At 57.5% G+C, this 14,364-nt stretch overlaps 1 protein-coding gene across 1 annotated transcript in view; it reads left to right on the top strand.

The window, feature by feature from the left end:
* Positions 1 to 14,364, top strand: part of CFAP99 (cilia and flagella associated protein 99) — a 38,468-nt gene that overhangs the window by 1,383 nt on the left and 22,721 nt on the right. The window contains 2 exon segments of the mRNA XM_003586231.6: positions 4,846 to 4,972; positions 13,638 to 13,782. Of these exon segments, the coding sequence (XP_003586279.2) occupies positions 4,862 to 4,972; positions 13,638 to 13,782 (256 nt within the window). The 5' untranslated portion in view covers positions 4,846 to 4,861.

Below are 14,364 nucleotides of genomic sequence, written 5' to 3'. Positions count from 1 at the left end.
CAGGAAAAGAATGTATTTCAATTAGCACATATTTGGGAATCTATGTAAATTAAGCCTCTCAAGTGACCAAGACAGCCATTTTACTTTTTTGCATTTCTTTTCCATGGGGATGGTCTTGATCCCTGTCTCCTGTACAATGTCACGAACCTCATTCCATAGTTCATCAGGCACTCTCTCTATCAGATCTAGGCCCTTAAATCTATTTCTCACTTCCACTGTATAATCATAAGGGATTTGATTTAGGGCATACCTGAATGGTCTAGTGGTTTTCCCTACTTTGTTCAATTTAAGTCTGAATTTGGCAATAAGGAGTTCATGGTCTGAGCCACAGTCAGCTCCTGGTCTTGTTTTTGCTGACTGTATAGAGCTTCTCCATCTTTGGCTGCAAAGAATATAATCAATCTGATTTTGGTGTTGACCATCTGGTGATGTCCATGTATAGAGTCTTCTCTTGTGTTGTATGCCGAAGAATTGATGCTTTTGAACTGTGGTGTTGGAGAATACTCTTGAGAGCCCCTTGGACTGCAAGGAGATCCAACCAGTCCATTCTGAAGGAGATCAGTCCTGGGATTTCTTTGGAAGGAATGATGCTAAAGCTGAAATTCCAGTACTTTGGCCACCTCATTCGAAGAGTTGACTCATTGGAAAAGACTCTGATGCTGGGAGGGATTGGGGGCAAGAGGAGAAGGGGATGACAGAGGATGAGATGGCTAGATGGCATCACTGACTCAATGGACATCAGTCTGAGTGAACTCCGGGAGTTGGTGATGGACAGGGAGGCCTGGCGTGCTGCGATTCATGGGGTCAGAGAGTCGGACACGACTGAGCGACTGATCTGATCTGAGTGACTGAGAGTGTTGAACCAGTGTGTGTCTGATGGGATTATGGAATTTAAATCTCCTCGTGTAATCTCATTTCTGTCTGTAAAGGATTTGATAAGAAAAGACTTGGTCCAGCCCACCTTTAAAGTTTCCTTAAAAATGAGACAGTCACGGCCTGATCACTGGAGTTAAAATCAATATTAAAAAAAACAATAAGCTTGGGAATTAAGTCTCACTTACCCACATGTATGATTTTACACCATTAAAATAAAGCTGAGGTGCTAAAAGCACGCATCAGAATTGGATGAACTTCAATACCTATTTCCTACTCAAAGTTGTGACTATTTTGCCTGAGATTCTAGGCTAATTTCAATTGGAATGCAGAATTGAAGTGCCTCTTCCCGCGTCCACCTTTACAGGCAGCCCTCTGTGGCAGGTGTGGGGTGCCCATTCCCCAGCCCAGGAGCCCACAGGCCCGACCACGAGCCAGAATTGAAGGGGGGCCTCTTCTCTGTATCCTCCAGGTCTCTCTGGACGGGGAGGCCTTGGATGGCTCTTTTGCTCCTCCTTGATGTGCATCATCACCACAGGGCCCCTCAGGTCATGGTATTTTCAGAATGTTCCAGCTCCAAGACAGTAGGGGAGGGGAGGGGAGGGGAGGAAAGCCCTCCTGCCCAGGTGCTGTTACACACACACACATGCATATACGTACACATACGCATACACATACGCCCACACACATACACACCCATACACATGCACCCACATACCACATACACACACATACACCCATACATACATAGACACACACACACACGCGCACACGTGCTCTCTCAGTGCCCACATCAGGCACAGCAGGGATCCCTTTACCCAGTCCCTCCAGGCTGAGCGTGCCCCAGGGCAGCACCCCAACGTGACCGCAGCGCGGGGGAAGGAGAAAAACTGATACTTGACATTGCTTTCATAAAAATAGACTTTTTGCCTAGGTTCAGGACTTCCTCGTGAGCCCTGGTGTTGACTGTTATTTCCCTCATTGTGTTGACATGGTGCCTCTTCCATGCAGTTCCGAGATCTGGTGGAGTGGGTGGTCAAGAACTTCAGACCCTAGCCTGGGCCTCAGTGGGTCCCATAGGCAGGAAACGCTCCTTGGGGATGAAGAGGCTGACCCCCCTCCCCGAGGCCAGGTGGCTCTCTTCCCCGGTAACCTGCCTCATGAATGCCACTGAGGTATCTATTACTGTCCAATTAAATGAGACAGTAGAGCTGAGCTCTGTTGAATTCTAGAACCTGTGGAAGCCAAGGCTTAAAAAAGCATCGTGGTCTTTGAGTAGGTCTCTCTCTGGATCATAACTCTTGTTATGATTGAAACAGCAGATTGAAACCCAAGAACCACTTAGCATGGTCGGTCCTTGAGTACGTGTTTACACTCCCTCATTCATTCCACAGACAGTTCTGGGGCTGGTGCTGAGGGCCCACTACGGGGGAGGGCAAGGGACTTGGAGGCGACAAGGCAGACCCTGCACCAGGGGCTCACGGGAGCTTAAGGGAAGTTGGGACAACTTTGGAGGAGGCACAGAGAAGGGGAGAGCTAAGGGAGGAGGAAGAAAGGCTTCACAGGTGGTGATATTTGAATGGGGTGCTGAGGGGTGCCTAGGAGCTCAACAGGGAGAGGAGAGAGTTCGAGTTTCTGGAGAGACATGTGATGGGGCTTCTGAGCCAGCGAGAAGCCCAACCGGGCAGGGCCAGGGTGAGGACTGAAAAGAATCCAGGGACTGTGACCCGAGCCTAAGGAGGGGGGCATGCTGAGGAGGCTCTGCCGCATCCCGCAGCAGCTGAGAACTCGGGGGTGCCAGTGATGGCTGGAGTGGAAGGAGATTCCGCGGACTGGAGGCCGCTCCTCACAGACCTCCCGCCACCCCGCCCCGAGGTGGTGACGGGTCCTGGTGGTGCCGGCAGCTCAGGAGCACTTGGCTGCAAGGACCGGTGTGGAGACAGGAGCTCCCGAGCACCCCCCGAGCCTTCGTGGGTCGTGGCCTTTGCTCACGTGGCTCTGGATCCACCGACCCTCCTGAAACGTGATCTCCAGGGCGGACGGGCACTCCCCCGGGCCCAGGGCTGCAGGCCAGTTCCAGCACATTTCTGAGGCCCACAAGGCCTTTCCTCCAGCCCCATTTGGGACGGGCCCCAGCCAGCTTCTGTGTCCACGCACGGCAGAGGCCAGGCCCAAAAGCTGGCCCCAGGAGCCAAAGGGCCCAGTCAGGCCTCCATGCTGGGTGGCGCAGAGCCCAGGTGTGCAGACCCCCGGCAGCTCAGCGCTGCCCTCCCTCTCCTGATGAGGGTAGGCGTCAAAGCGCCCGAAAAACTGCTCAGGAAGGGGGCCCTCGGTCTGCCCCCTACTTTCACCTTTCTGGAAAAACCTCCGGCTTCCCAGTGCTGCGCCTGCCCCTTTCTGGGCACACTCCCCAGGGTGGGGGACAGGGCCTCCCTGTCCATCTCCCACGGGTACCGGGGAGTCAGCTGCTGGCACCACCAGGACCCGTCACTGCCTCCGGAGCCATCATCCTTTGGGGCTGGAGAGGGGTTCCCTGGGGCCTGGTGCCCAGAGTTACTATCGGGGGGCCTGGGGCTGCCCTCATCCAGCCCTGCCCCTCCCTTCACCTCCTGCCTCCAGGGCCCCTGCCCTGCAACGCTGGAGATTCTCTTCATTACGTCTCTCCTGTCTTTCGGAAACCCCCCGTCAGGTGGAATGCACAGCGGGTCTCTTGGATGGTTCTCGATTTCTTGGTGGTTTTTTCCCCACTTTTCTCATCATCCTGTTCTGCTCTCTCTTCTCCACTGTCTTTGCCTCTCCTATTTACATCTCCCGCTCTGCTATCACACTTTAATTTCCAAGAACTCTCTTCTCCTCAGATGCTTTGTGAACACCGCATCTCTCCCTCTCTCCGAGCTGGCATAGTTGTTTGTTTCTGGATTATTCCCACTGTTCTCGCACGTCCTTTTCGGCGGGCTTCTGTTTCCGTGTTTGGCGGCAGAGGCTCTCTGCGGCGTCTGGTGGCACTTGGCCTTCGCTGTCTTTAAGGTGATGGTGGGGGGGCCTCACCCAGAGGGCCGTGATTGGCTGGGGCTGGCCTCTCACTGGGGAGCCCCGGGGTTTCACCACTCGGTCTCCAACCTGCCAGGACCTAGGGCTGCGGGCTGCTCTTGGGAGCCTGTCCAGCTTAGTGGAGGGAGGAGCGGCCTTGCTGATAGCTGGTGCCAGGGAAGCCAGCTGCGTGGTGACCCAGAAGCTGCTCAGTCAGCGTGGAACCACAGGGGCTGAGATGGGAGCTCCTTGGGGTTGGCCACCCTGCTCTGAGGACAATGTGGGGGTCCTGGGGGGCCCATCCCACCCTAAGCAGCTTCTCCAGGGTCTGCCAGAGAAGGCTCTGAGCGAGCCAGTCTGCTGGAGCTGCTGTGTTTCTGGAATGTTCAGGCCTGGCGTCTTACCTGGGTGCTGGTTGTCATTGTTGTTCAGAAGCCCAGTCACGTCCGACTCTTTGCAACCCCGTGGACGGCAGCATGCCGGGCCTCCCTGTCCCCCACCATCTCAGCACCAGCCAGGGTGCTGGCTACCTCACCTTTACAGTGGAGACCTGCGGATTCTTCTTGCCCCAGGCTTCTGTGACCAGGTGCTCCCCTCCTCCGAGCAGAACTGCTGAGTCACCCGTCACCACGCCCCAGCTGGGCTGAGGGGCACTCGGGTGGACTCAGGGGCCCCCACGCTGGCTGGGCCTCCCTCAGGGGTCATCCTGGGACCCTCCCTCGTGGGCGGAGAAGGCTGCAGGGGCTGTGGGCGAGCAGAAGCTGGGGGTGGGCTGGGAGTGGGCCTGGCTTGTGCCACCGGGGCCCCCACTTTGGTCCGGCACCCCTCGCCACGCGGGGCTGCGCGGTGGACCCTCTGTGGTCTCAGTGATGGCCCGTCACCGCCTGCTGGGCCAGCGGCCCAGGGCGCATGGAGGGCGTGACCTGTCGGGTTTGCCCTTAGGGTCCCACCTGGGAAGATGACCTACTATGGGAAGTGCATTGAGATGGTGATGAAGCACCTGGACCGATTTCAGCCTGAAAAGGACAGTCCTGAGCAGTTCCTGGAGGCCACGGCTGCCTCCCTGCAGGTAGGGTCCACGTGGGGGCTCGAGGCTCGGGGTGGGGGGCCATGGTGGGAGCTTTACAGTCTCATCCTGTCCTTCGCGTGGAGAGCCCGAGGCGAGATTCCCAGTGGGCCAAAGGCTGCTGCCACGACCCAGGAACATGGCCTGTGACCCAGGAGTCTGCAGGGCTGGCCGTCCTCCCTGAAGGTGGACGCGTGCCAGCCTCGCAGGCGTCTCCCCATCCCACCCCGCCAGGGGGGCGTCTTCCCGCCCGGGGCAGGGCTGTGTGCTGGGGCTGTCTGCTGGGCAGCTTGGCCACACCAGAAGGAGCTCCTGGGCTCTCATCCCCAAGCCCCGGAGGTCCCTGTCCTGAGGCCCCCGCTTGACGCACGTGCAGAGAGACCCTGGGCTGAAGTCTCTCTGGACCAGGGTCTGGTCCCTCTGGCACCTGACCCCGCGTCTGTCGGTCTGTCCATCAAGGGCAGGCGCCCAGGAACAGGGCCAGGTGATGATGCAGGTGCTACCTTCAGGACTTCGGGGTGTGGGCCCCGTGGACAGGGCGTCAGAGGAGGCCACGTGCTCCCAAAGAAGGGCTCTGGGGGAACACTCGGCCTGCTGCGCCCCCACCCGTCTGCTTTTAAGCGCCAGCTGCAGCCCTCCCCGGCTTAGCAAGGGCCGTGAGCTGCTCCACCCTCACACACCCACAGTGGGGTGGCCTCTGCCGTGCCCCGGGGCTGCCCACAGACCCACCTTCCCCTCTACCTTCATCAGCCCCCTTATGGTGCCGCCGCTGGAAAACCTGGGGTGGAGAAGGCCCTGGTGGTGCCCACAGAGGCCGGAGGAGGCCTAGACACAGAAGCCTATCTCTCAAGGGAAACCTCAGGACTGCTGATCCCCGGGGTGGCTCAGAAAAGGGTGTCTCTGCCAGCTGGAGCCCTGCCATCCACAAGGGCTGGGGCGTGGGGTGTGCCCCGCTCCCCGCACCTCTGCTCCCCTCCTCTCCCTCAAACTCTCCCCTGAAACTCAAAGCGTTTGGAGGAAAGGATGAAAACGGCCAAGGTCAGGCCCGTCCGCGGTCCCTCTCCTTGCTGGTTGAAGCTGGCTTCGAAGCCGTGTCCCTGGAGCCAGCCGCCCTCTGGCTGCTCCCTCGGTCTGTCCTGCCTCCCTCCCCTCACCCACAGCTACTGAAGACAAGAAAGGCCTCTTTACTGTGATCCCAGCACCACCACACACAGCAAGACCCCTGGGTGTCCTGACCCACTGCAAGCCCTGCAGGGCATCCCTCACTGCTCAGCAGAACCGACAAAGTTAAAGCCTTCCTTTCTCCAGAATCATTTCAGAATCATTACTGAAAGTTGGGAAAGTCCCTGGGATGGGACTTCCCTGGCAGTCCAGTGGTTAGGATCCATGCTTCCAGTGCAGGGGGCATGGGTTCAAGCGCTGGGTCAGGAAGATCGCCTGGAGAAGGGAACAGCTACCCACTCCAGCATTCTTGCCTGGAGAATCCCACGGATAGAGGAGCCTGGCGCGCTACAGCCGCAAAGAGTCGGACACGACCGAGTGACTAACGCTTTCACAGTGGCTTAGGAAATGAGTCCTGGTTGTCACCTGGGGGGCTATGGCGTGATGACAGTAACTGTGCGAGTCCACCTCGAGGGGGGCACCACGCCCGCTCCACCCCAGCCCAGCAGCCCCCGAACTCTTCCCCAGGTGCAGGTACTCACGCTGGACTGAGAGATAGCTTCTTCTCCAGGTCACTGGTCCTCTCACACCCTTTCAGAGAGCCATCCTGGGCCCAGTGCAGGGGGCACTGGACTCTGACCCAGTTTGGAGAGCAAGCCTTTATTTCCAGCTGGGTCAGGACACCGCTCTGGTTCGACCTTTGCGACCCCATGGATTGTAGCCCACCATTCTCCTCCATCCATGGGGTTCTCCAGGCAAGAATACTGGAGTGGGTTGCCATGTCCTTCTCCAAGGGATCTTCCAACCCAGGGATCGAACCCATGTCTCCTGCATTGCGGGCAGACTCTTTACCATCTGAGCCACCAGGGAATCCCTGTGAGAGTGACCTTATTTGGAGACCCTGTTCTTTGCAGATATTCATCATGTCAAGACAGGGAAAGGTGGTTAGTGGTGTAGGGCAGGGTGTGGGGACTCTCCCTCTGCAGACAGAAGCCTGGGGATCCTTCCCCTGACACACACACACACACATACACACACACACGCGCGCACGCACACACGGAGCAGCCCCCCAGCCCACAGTCCTGATGGCATTTCTGTACAGAGAACATATGTCAGTAGGAGAAGATTCGGTCTCAGATCTGAAAGGGATCCATCTGCCATCGAAAGTTCTCCGGCAGCACCACCGGCCTGAGGCGAGGCTAAGGCATGGGGAGCAGCCTCTCCAGATGCCAGCCTCCGGAGTGGGGGAAGTGGCCCTGGGATGCAGCTGGGGGCCCAGAGCGGGAGAAAGGATGGAGTGGGGCTGCACCAGCAACGAGGCAGGCAGGCCCAGCCCTCAGGGAGGAGCAGGAGCCACAGGGCGCGTCCCACCCGCCCCCTCGTGCTCCGGGCCCTTCTGGCCCCCCCAGCGGGTTAACCTCTCACTGGAGCAAGTGACCTTTCATTAGGGCATCCTATGGGGGGTGCTGACGGGACAGTTTCCTGGAGCCTGGTGGGCATCACTCTTCCGGGCCACGTAGCACCACAGCTCAGGTGCCAGGCTGGGCAGGCTGGGCACAGAAACATCCAGAGACGGACACGAGCCTTCAGGACAGAGGTGGGGTGCAGCAGAGAGCCCTGAGTCCTGAGTGGCCCTCAAGGAAGAGTCTGGCTTTGAGAGCGAATGCCTGGGGATGGGCGGAGGGAGGAGGAGGAGGGAATCGTTGGAGGCGGTGGAGGAGTTAGTCCAAGAGACCCTGCCACTCGGCAAACCGCAGGTGAGTTCTGAGCAGGGGAATGAAAAGGCCGACAGGAGAGGGGCCAAATCAGGCAGCCCGGGGTGGGGAAAGGCCAGCCCCCAAGCCTGGGGGAAAGTGAGAGGGATGGGAAGAGGCTTGTGCAGGAAGCGGGGGAAGGCAGGGGTGCGCGGAGCCTGGAAACACAGCCCAGGTCCTGGTGGTAAGAGGCGTGGTGCGGTGGCCAGCCCCACTTTCTGGTCCACAGTGTGAGAAAGCCTGGGCTCGGGACTGGGTTTTTGTTTTAACGGATATCTTAAAAAATACCCGATGTACTTTGGATCAAAGATCCCAAACCCAGAGGATCAATATGGTATGCAGTGTCGGTATCCCTATGGGGAGACCAGTGACCTCCATCCAGAGAGACAGTCCAGACCTGTCTCACACAGGTAATATAATAGATCTGAAAACATTTTTGTTTAAACTATAACCTTTACGTGTGAAAGCTGTCAATAACTATATATAATTTTTAAAGTCTTTTATGAGATGGTAGCACATTAAACACAGTCCTGCCCTTCTCTCTCCCCACTTGACAAGGGGCCATGGGGATTGCTCCCTCTTGTCGTAAAGCCATGAGCATCCTTTTTGCTGACTGTGCCAGAACCATTATAACCATGCCCTGTGGATGGGATCATTGTTGTTTCCAGCCTGTTACTGTTCTTAACGACCCTGTCCCTCTGCACCTGGGCAGGCACACCCAGAGTCAAGTTCCAGAAAACACACAAGAGACAGTGCTGGCCCTCGTGACTTCAAGAGATCTTGCCAACTGCCCTGACACAGAGATCTCCTTACTGACACTCTCCCTGCTCATGTGATGTGCTCACAAACGTTTTCATCTTTGCCAACGAAACAGGTGGGAAAAGGCAGTTGGCGTAGTTACAATCAGCATTTCTCCCATTATATTTTCACGAGTATTTCTTGTTCTGACCTTCCTGCTCAGACCCGTGTCTATTAAGATACGGTGTTTGGCAGGAGCAACAGCAGGAAAGTGGTGACTTAAAGATATCAGAGGTGTCTTTGCTCATGTGAGGAGCAGTCGGTGGACAGGCAGCCCAGGGTGGCCGCCAGTACCTCTATGGCACCGTTAGGAACTCATTCTCCTTCCTCTCTGCTCATCTATCCTCAGAAAGTGTCTCTTGTCTCGTAGTCACAAAGTGGCTGCCTTGCTCCAGCATTGCACCCAGGTCCCAGAGAGGAGAGGAGAAGGGCAGACAGTGTAAGGCAGGTGCCAGCTGAGTCTGCTTGATGTTCAAGGAAGTTTCTTGGAGGCCACACCTAGCAATTTGCCATCGGATCTCGTCAACTGGAGCCTCAAGCCACATCAGCAAGGGGCCGGGAGAAGTTGAGACAGTTTTCTCCTGCCCGGCAGGAAGGAAGGGAGAAGGGCTTGTGTGTGTGTCTGGCAGCCTTAGTTCCTTCGCCTCCTCTTCTAACCAACTTATGTCTTTGTGTCACCGATTAGCGGGAGCCTCTGGGTCTTGATGACATGAGTTACAAACCCTGGGTTGTGGTACAATCAGCATCCCGATCCCCTCCCGGCCCTGGAGGCTGCTGCAGCTCTGCGCCAACCCTGGGGCTCTGACCGTGAACCCAAGCACCCGCTGTCAGAGGCGCTGCCGGACGTGTGGAGCCAGCGGCAGGCTTCTGGGTCTCTGGTGCCCCCCCTGCCTGCCCGGGGCCCAGACGCAGGAGCCCTGAACTGGACCAAGGCCCTAGACTGTACCTGGAGCTCAGAGGCCCCTTGGGAGGCGGGGGGGGGGGGGGGGGGGGGTTGCCCTCTGGCCTCAGTGACCAAGGCTGGCCCAGAGTTAGGGGTTTCTGACTCCAGTACTGAGGGCTGCTTGGGAGGGTCCGGACCTTGCCCTGCCTGCTCTGCTGGCCCGGCCAGGAGGACCAGTCTAGGGCTTAGTATCCTTCATGTCACCTGTGTGGACCTCAGCCTCCTCTCCGCCACCCCCCGGCTCAACCTTCCGGGGGTGAGGTCCTGGCATGCGGGCCAGATGGTCCTGCGCTGCCTGGATCCTCGCCTGCCTGCCCCCAGACTCTGGCCCAGCGCAGCCCAGGCTCGCAGCCCAGGCTCTGACATATTACACATGCTCACAGCCCCAAACCCAGGTGTGTGAGGGGATGCAGAGTGGAGTTCCACGGTCTGAGCCAGGAGGCCTCAACGCAGGGAGCGCTGACTCAGGGCGTCCCTAGAGAGCCCTGTAGAGAGCCCTGCTGACTCACCAGGCTTCCCCTGACAAAGGCGGGGAGTTAGGGGGAGGTGCCTGGCGCCTGGCTGGGGCTCGTGCCCTCTGTATGGGCACAGCCAGGGGGTCTGGGGAGCCTGAGAGGGAATAGGAAGGAGGCAGGGTCCTGGCTCCTGAGGCCAGAGCTGACCTGAGCGAGGCTGCCCCTCCCCTCCCGGTTGTGCTGCGAGGGGAGGAGCCCCGCCTTGTGCCCACCTGCCCGCGGTCCCCCACGGAGGCAGGGCGGCCCATCCCTTCCCTCGTGAGCACCCCGGCGACCCTGGAGCCGGGGACGGGGCAGTAAGCACGGTGTGCGCGATCCCGCCAGGTGAGGGGCCACGGGTGACCGGGGGGGGGGGGGGGGGGGGCGGTGCCTTAGGTGCCTCCCGGGTCGGGTGGCATCTGAGCCAAGGCCTGATGGGCATGGGGAGCAAGCGTGCAGGGCAGAGCCCTGCAGGCGGAGGGGACAGCCGGCCTTGAGGAGAGGTCCCTCTGATCGGAGAGTCGCTCGCGCCGGGAGTGCAGCCCGGTGGGCGGGGACTCACGGAGGCGGGCCGCGGAAGGACTCTTCGTAGAGAGTTCCAGCAAGCCCAGGCTCGATCCGCCTTTCCTTTACAAAGACTTGCTGGGTGGCCACTGAGGAGTGGCCGAAGGAGGTGCGGCAGAGTGGCTGGGACCCCGTGGATGGGACGCTGGGAACAGCGTCACGGGAAACAGGGCGTAGTGGTTTCTGAGACGGGAGTGGGCCCTCCCACCCAGAGGCAAAATCTGCTTGCGTCAGCCTTGACAGGGTGTAAGGTCACCCAGAGGCGAGTGCAGATAACGGAGAAGTCGCGGAGGAGCCTGTGAGCGGAGGGCGGAGGGCGGAGGTCGGAGGTCGGGGGAGGGTGCTGTTGCCCCATCAGCTGGGGGCTCTAGTCACCGGAGGGGTGGCAGAGTCAGTGTTGGAGCGCCCCTGCCGCCCATCACTGCTGCCTGCCGAGCCTGACTCCACCCAGGACCCCTGGACCCCAGGCGGCTGGAGAGGGCGGCTCTCAGGCCTCCAGCCCCCGGGGTGCGGAGGCCGAGAGGGAGTAAGAACAGACACCCCACTCACACGCGTGGGGGCTGGGGCTCCCGGAAGTCCAACTTCATCTCGGACCCCTCGGATGGGCTCATTACTCTGGTGTTCTCTTAGCATAAAAACAAGGGAGGAAATCACAGAGGAAAAGGCAGATTTGACCTCAAAACAAAGCAAAAGTTGTATGATCCTATGTCAAAAAAACACAAAAAACGTTTGCACAAAGTTAAAAGGCAAATTACAAGGTTATAGCAAATAGCTGTCACGCTAATGGCCATGTTGATTCCCTCAATCTACGAAGAGCTCCTATAAATGATTAGGAAAGATAATATCCCAGTAGAAAAAGTTAGCCAAGAATGTAAATTGATAATTCACAGAAGAGAAATACAAGTAAATGTCCAGTAAACGTATGAAAATCTCATTGACAATAAAAATTCAGGACGTCCCTGGTGGCACAGTGAATAAGAGTCTGCCTGCTAACGCAGGTGACATGGGTTTGATCCCTGGTCCAGGAAAATCCCATATGCCCAGGGACAGCTAAGCCTGTGCTCTAGAGCCCGCGAGCCACAACTCCTGAAGCCCGGGTGCTCCAGAGCCTGTGATCTGCAGCAACAGAAGCCGCCACGACAAAACGTCTTCACCACAGTGAAGAGTAGCTCCGCTTGCCGCAAGTAGGCAAAGCAGCCCAGCGCCGCCCAAGAAGTGTTTTTCCTTTTTTTTAGATAAAATATTGTCCAAAAGTGGGGAAGTGGAGGGGAGTGATGTTGCTAACAAGAATTTATTATTTTGATGTGTTTTACATTTCTTGAGAGCCCCTTGAATAGCAAGGTGATCCAACCAGTCCATCCTAAAAGAAATCAGTCCTGACTGTTCATTGGAAGGACTGATGCTGAAGCTGAAGCTCCAATACTTTGGCCACCTGATGCGAAGAACTGACTCACTAGACAAGACCCTGATGCTGGGAAAGATTGAAGGCGGGAGGGAAAGGGGACGACAGAGGATAAGACAGTTGGATGGCATCACCGACTCGATGGACATGAGTTTGAGCAAGCTCTGGGAGTTGGTGATGGACAGGGAGGCCTGGTGTGCTGCAGTCCGTGGGGTCAGTCGCAAAGAGTCGGACACGACCGAGCGACTGAACTGAACTGAACTGCACATCTGTTGGGTCCTAGTGTACGTGTTCAGTTTTACATGGCCTTGAGTATTTTGCCGTCTCACTGTAAGCCTTCCGGGAGCATCATGGTAATGGCTGCGTCCCACTCACCCACAGCCTGGAGAGCTTATATCTGACTCCCTGCGACGACATTCAGGCTGTTAACATTTTTGCCGCTGCACATGCCGTTGCCCTGAGCATCTCGTGTGTGGATATTTCCTGCCTTTTGGTTTCCTTAGCGTCCCAGAAGTGTGGTTCCTGGACTAAAGTGTGTGGGAAATACAAGACCCTTGAAACATTTCCAAACTGCTTTCAGGAAAGACGCCCCAGCCCCGTCCCCACGAGCCATGCTCACTGCTGGGTTGGCAACAGTGAGTGCTAAGTCGCTTCAATCGTGTCTGATTCTTTTGCGACCCCATGGGCTGCAGGCCACCAGGCTCCTCTGTCCCTGGTAATCTCCAGGCAAGAATATGGGAGTGGGTTGCCGTTCCCTCCTGCAGGGGATCTTCCCGCCCCAGGGAATGAACTGGCGTCTCTTATGCCTCCTGCATTTGCAGATGTGTTCTTCACCACCACTCCACCTGGGAAGCCCACTGGCTACAGTAGATATTCTTTTTTCCTTATTGTCGAAGCTTAGTTTTTTGAATACATAAACCATGACACACACAGGTTACAAAACCCAACGTGTTTCAGAGTAAATGGAGAAGAGTCAGTCTCCGCTGACACTAATTCCCTCTGCCAGAGATTTTCCTTGCTTGGTTTTTGTGTTTGTTTGATTTTTTGGGGGGGGGGTGTAATTTTTAAAATCATTCATTTGAAAAACTTCATAGGAGCTTGCTCTTTTTTTACTGTGGTGAAATACACGTGACATAAAATCCACCATCTTAGCCATTCTTAGGTGTATGATGCAAGACAGTTCAGTGGCATTAAGTACGTTCGCATGTGAATATCACCACAGTCTGTCTCCAGAACCTTCTCACCTTCGCAAATGGCAACTCTGCGTCAAATAACAGCTTCCACCCTCTCTCCATCACCCCCCACACACCTTTCTACTTCCCGTCCTGGGAATCTGACTCCTCACACGAGCAGGATCACACAGGGCTTTTCCTTTGGGGTCGTTTTCCGTGTTTATTTCCATCTCTGCTCCCCTCACGGTCTCCGCCCTGGGAGCAACTCCTGGGGGAGGACCTGCGGGCCAGAGGGTTGGCCAGGGTGCTCCCCACTGTAGGGCACTGGGGCCCCCATATCTGAAGGCGGCTGCCCCCTCCCCCCGCTGTTTCTCCTCCAGACGCTGAGCCCCCAGAAGCAGGCGTTCATCATGGAGATCCTGTCCGGGTGCCTGGAGTACCACAAGCTGCTGACCATTGTGGTGGACGCCTTCTACGTGCGGGACGGCCGGCTCTGCCTGCGGGCCGACTACAGCCTCTTTGAGGGTAGGTGCCCGTGGCCAGCCGCGGTCGGGGGAGCCCATGGGTCCCTGCGGGCCAGAGCCCCGCAGACCCTCAATAGCAACTGAGACCCTCCCCCAGGAGGCCTCCGAGGTCCTCAGCCTCCCTTCCCTCCCTGGACCCTCCCAGCTGCCAGAGCGCAGGTGGCCAGGGGACTGTGTTTCCCTCCTTCACTGACGTGGAGACAGACTCCAGGCATGCTGACCACCAGGCCCCAGGACGCAGGCCTCCGCAGGTCTTGGAGGGCTGGCCTGGCTGGGAGAGGTGGCTCTGGAGGCCAGTCTGGGTAACAGGACTGGTCTTCATCATCAGCTGAGCTCCTGGCCCCACGGCCTGAGGACCACGTGCAGAGCCGGCGTTCTGGCTGTACTCTGGACGCTCCCAGAGGGGGTTCAGTAGAAGGAGGCGTTTGGGGACTTCCCTGGCCGTGCAGTGGTTAAGACTCTGGGCTGCCAGTGAAGGGGCTGTGGGTTCGATCCCTGGCCAGGGAACTAAGACCCCACGTGCTGTGCAGTGCTGCCTTCATGGGTGTGGCGACAACGGGGGCAAAGTGGCCGGTGTCTGAGT

This window comes from Bos taurus, chromosome 6 (assembly GCF_002263795.3).
Source record: "Bos taurus isolate L1 Dominette 01449 registration number 42190680 breed Hereford chromosome 6, ARS-UCD2.0, whole genome shotgun sequence".
NCBI lineage: Eukaryota > Metazoa > Chordata > Mammalia > Artiodactyla > Bovidae > Bos > Bos taurus.
Note: the sequence above shows the minus strand (reverse complement) of the source record. Positions and strands in the feature narration are given on the sequence as shown.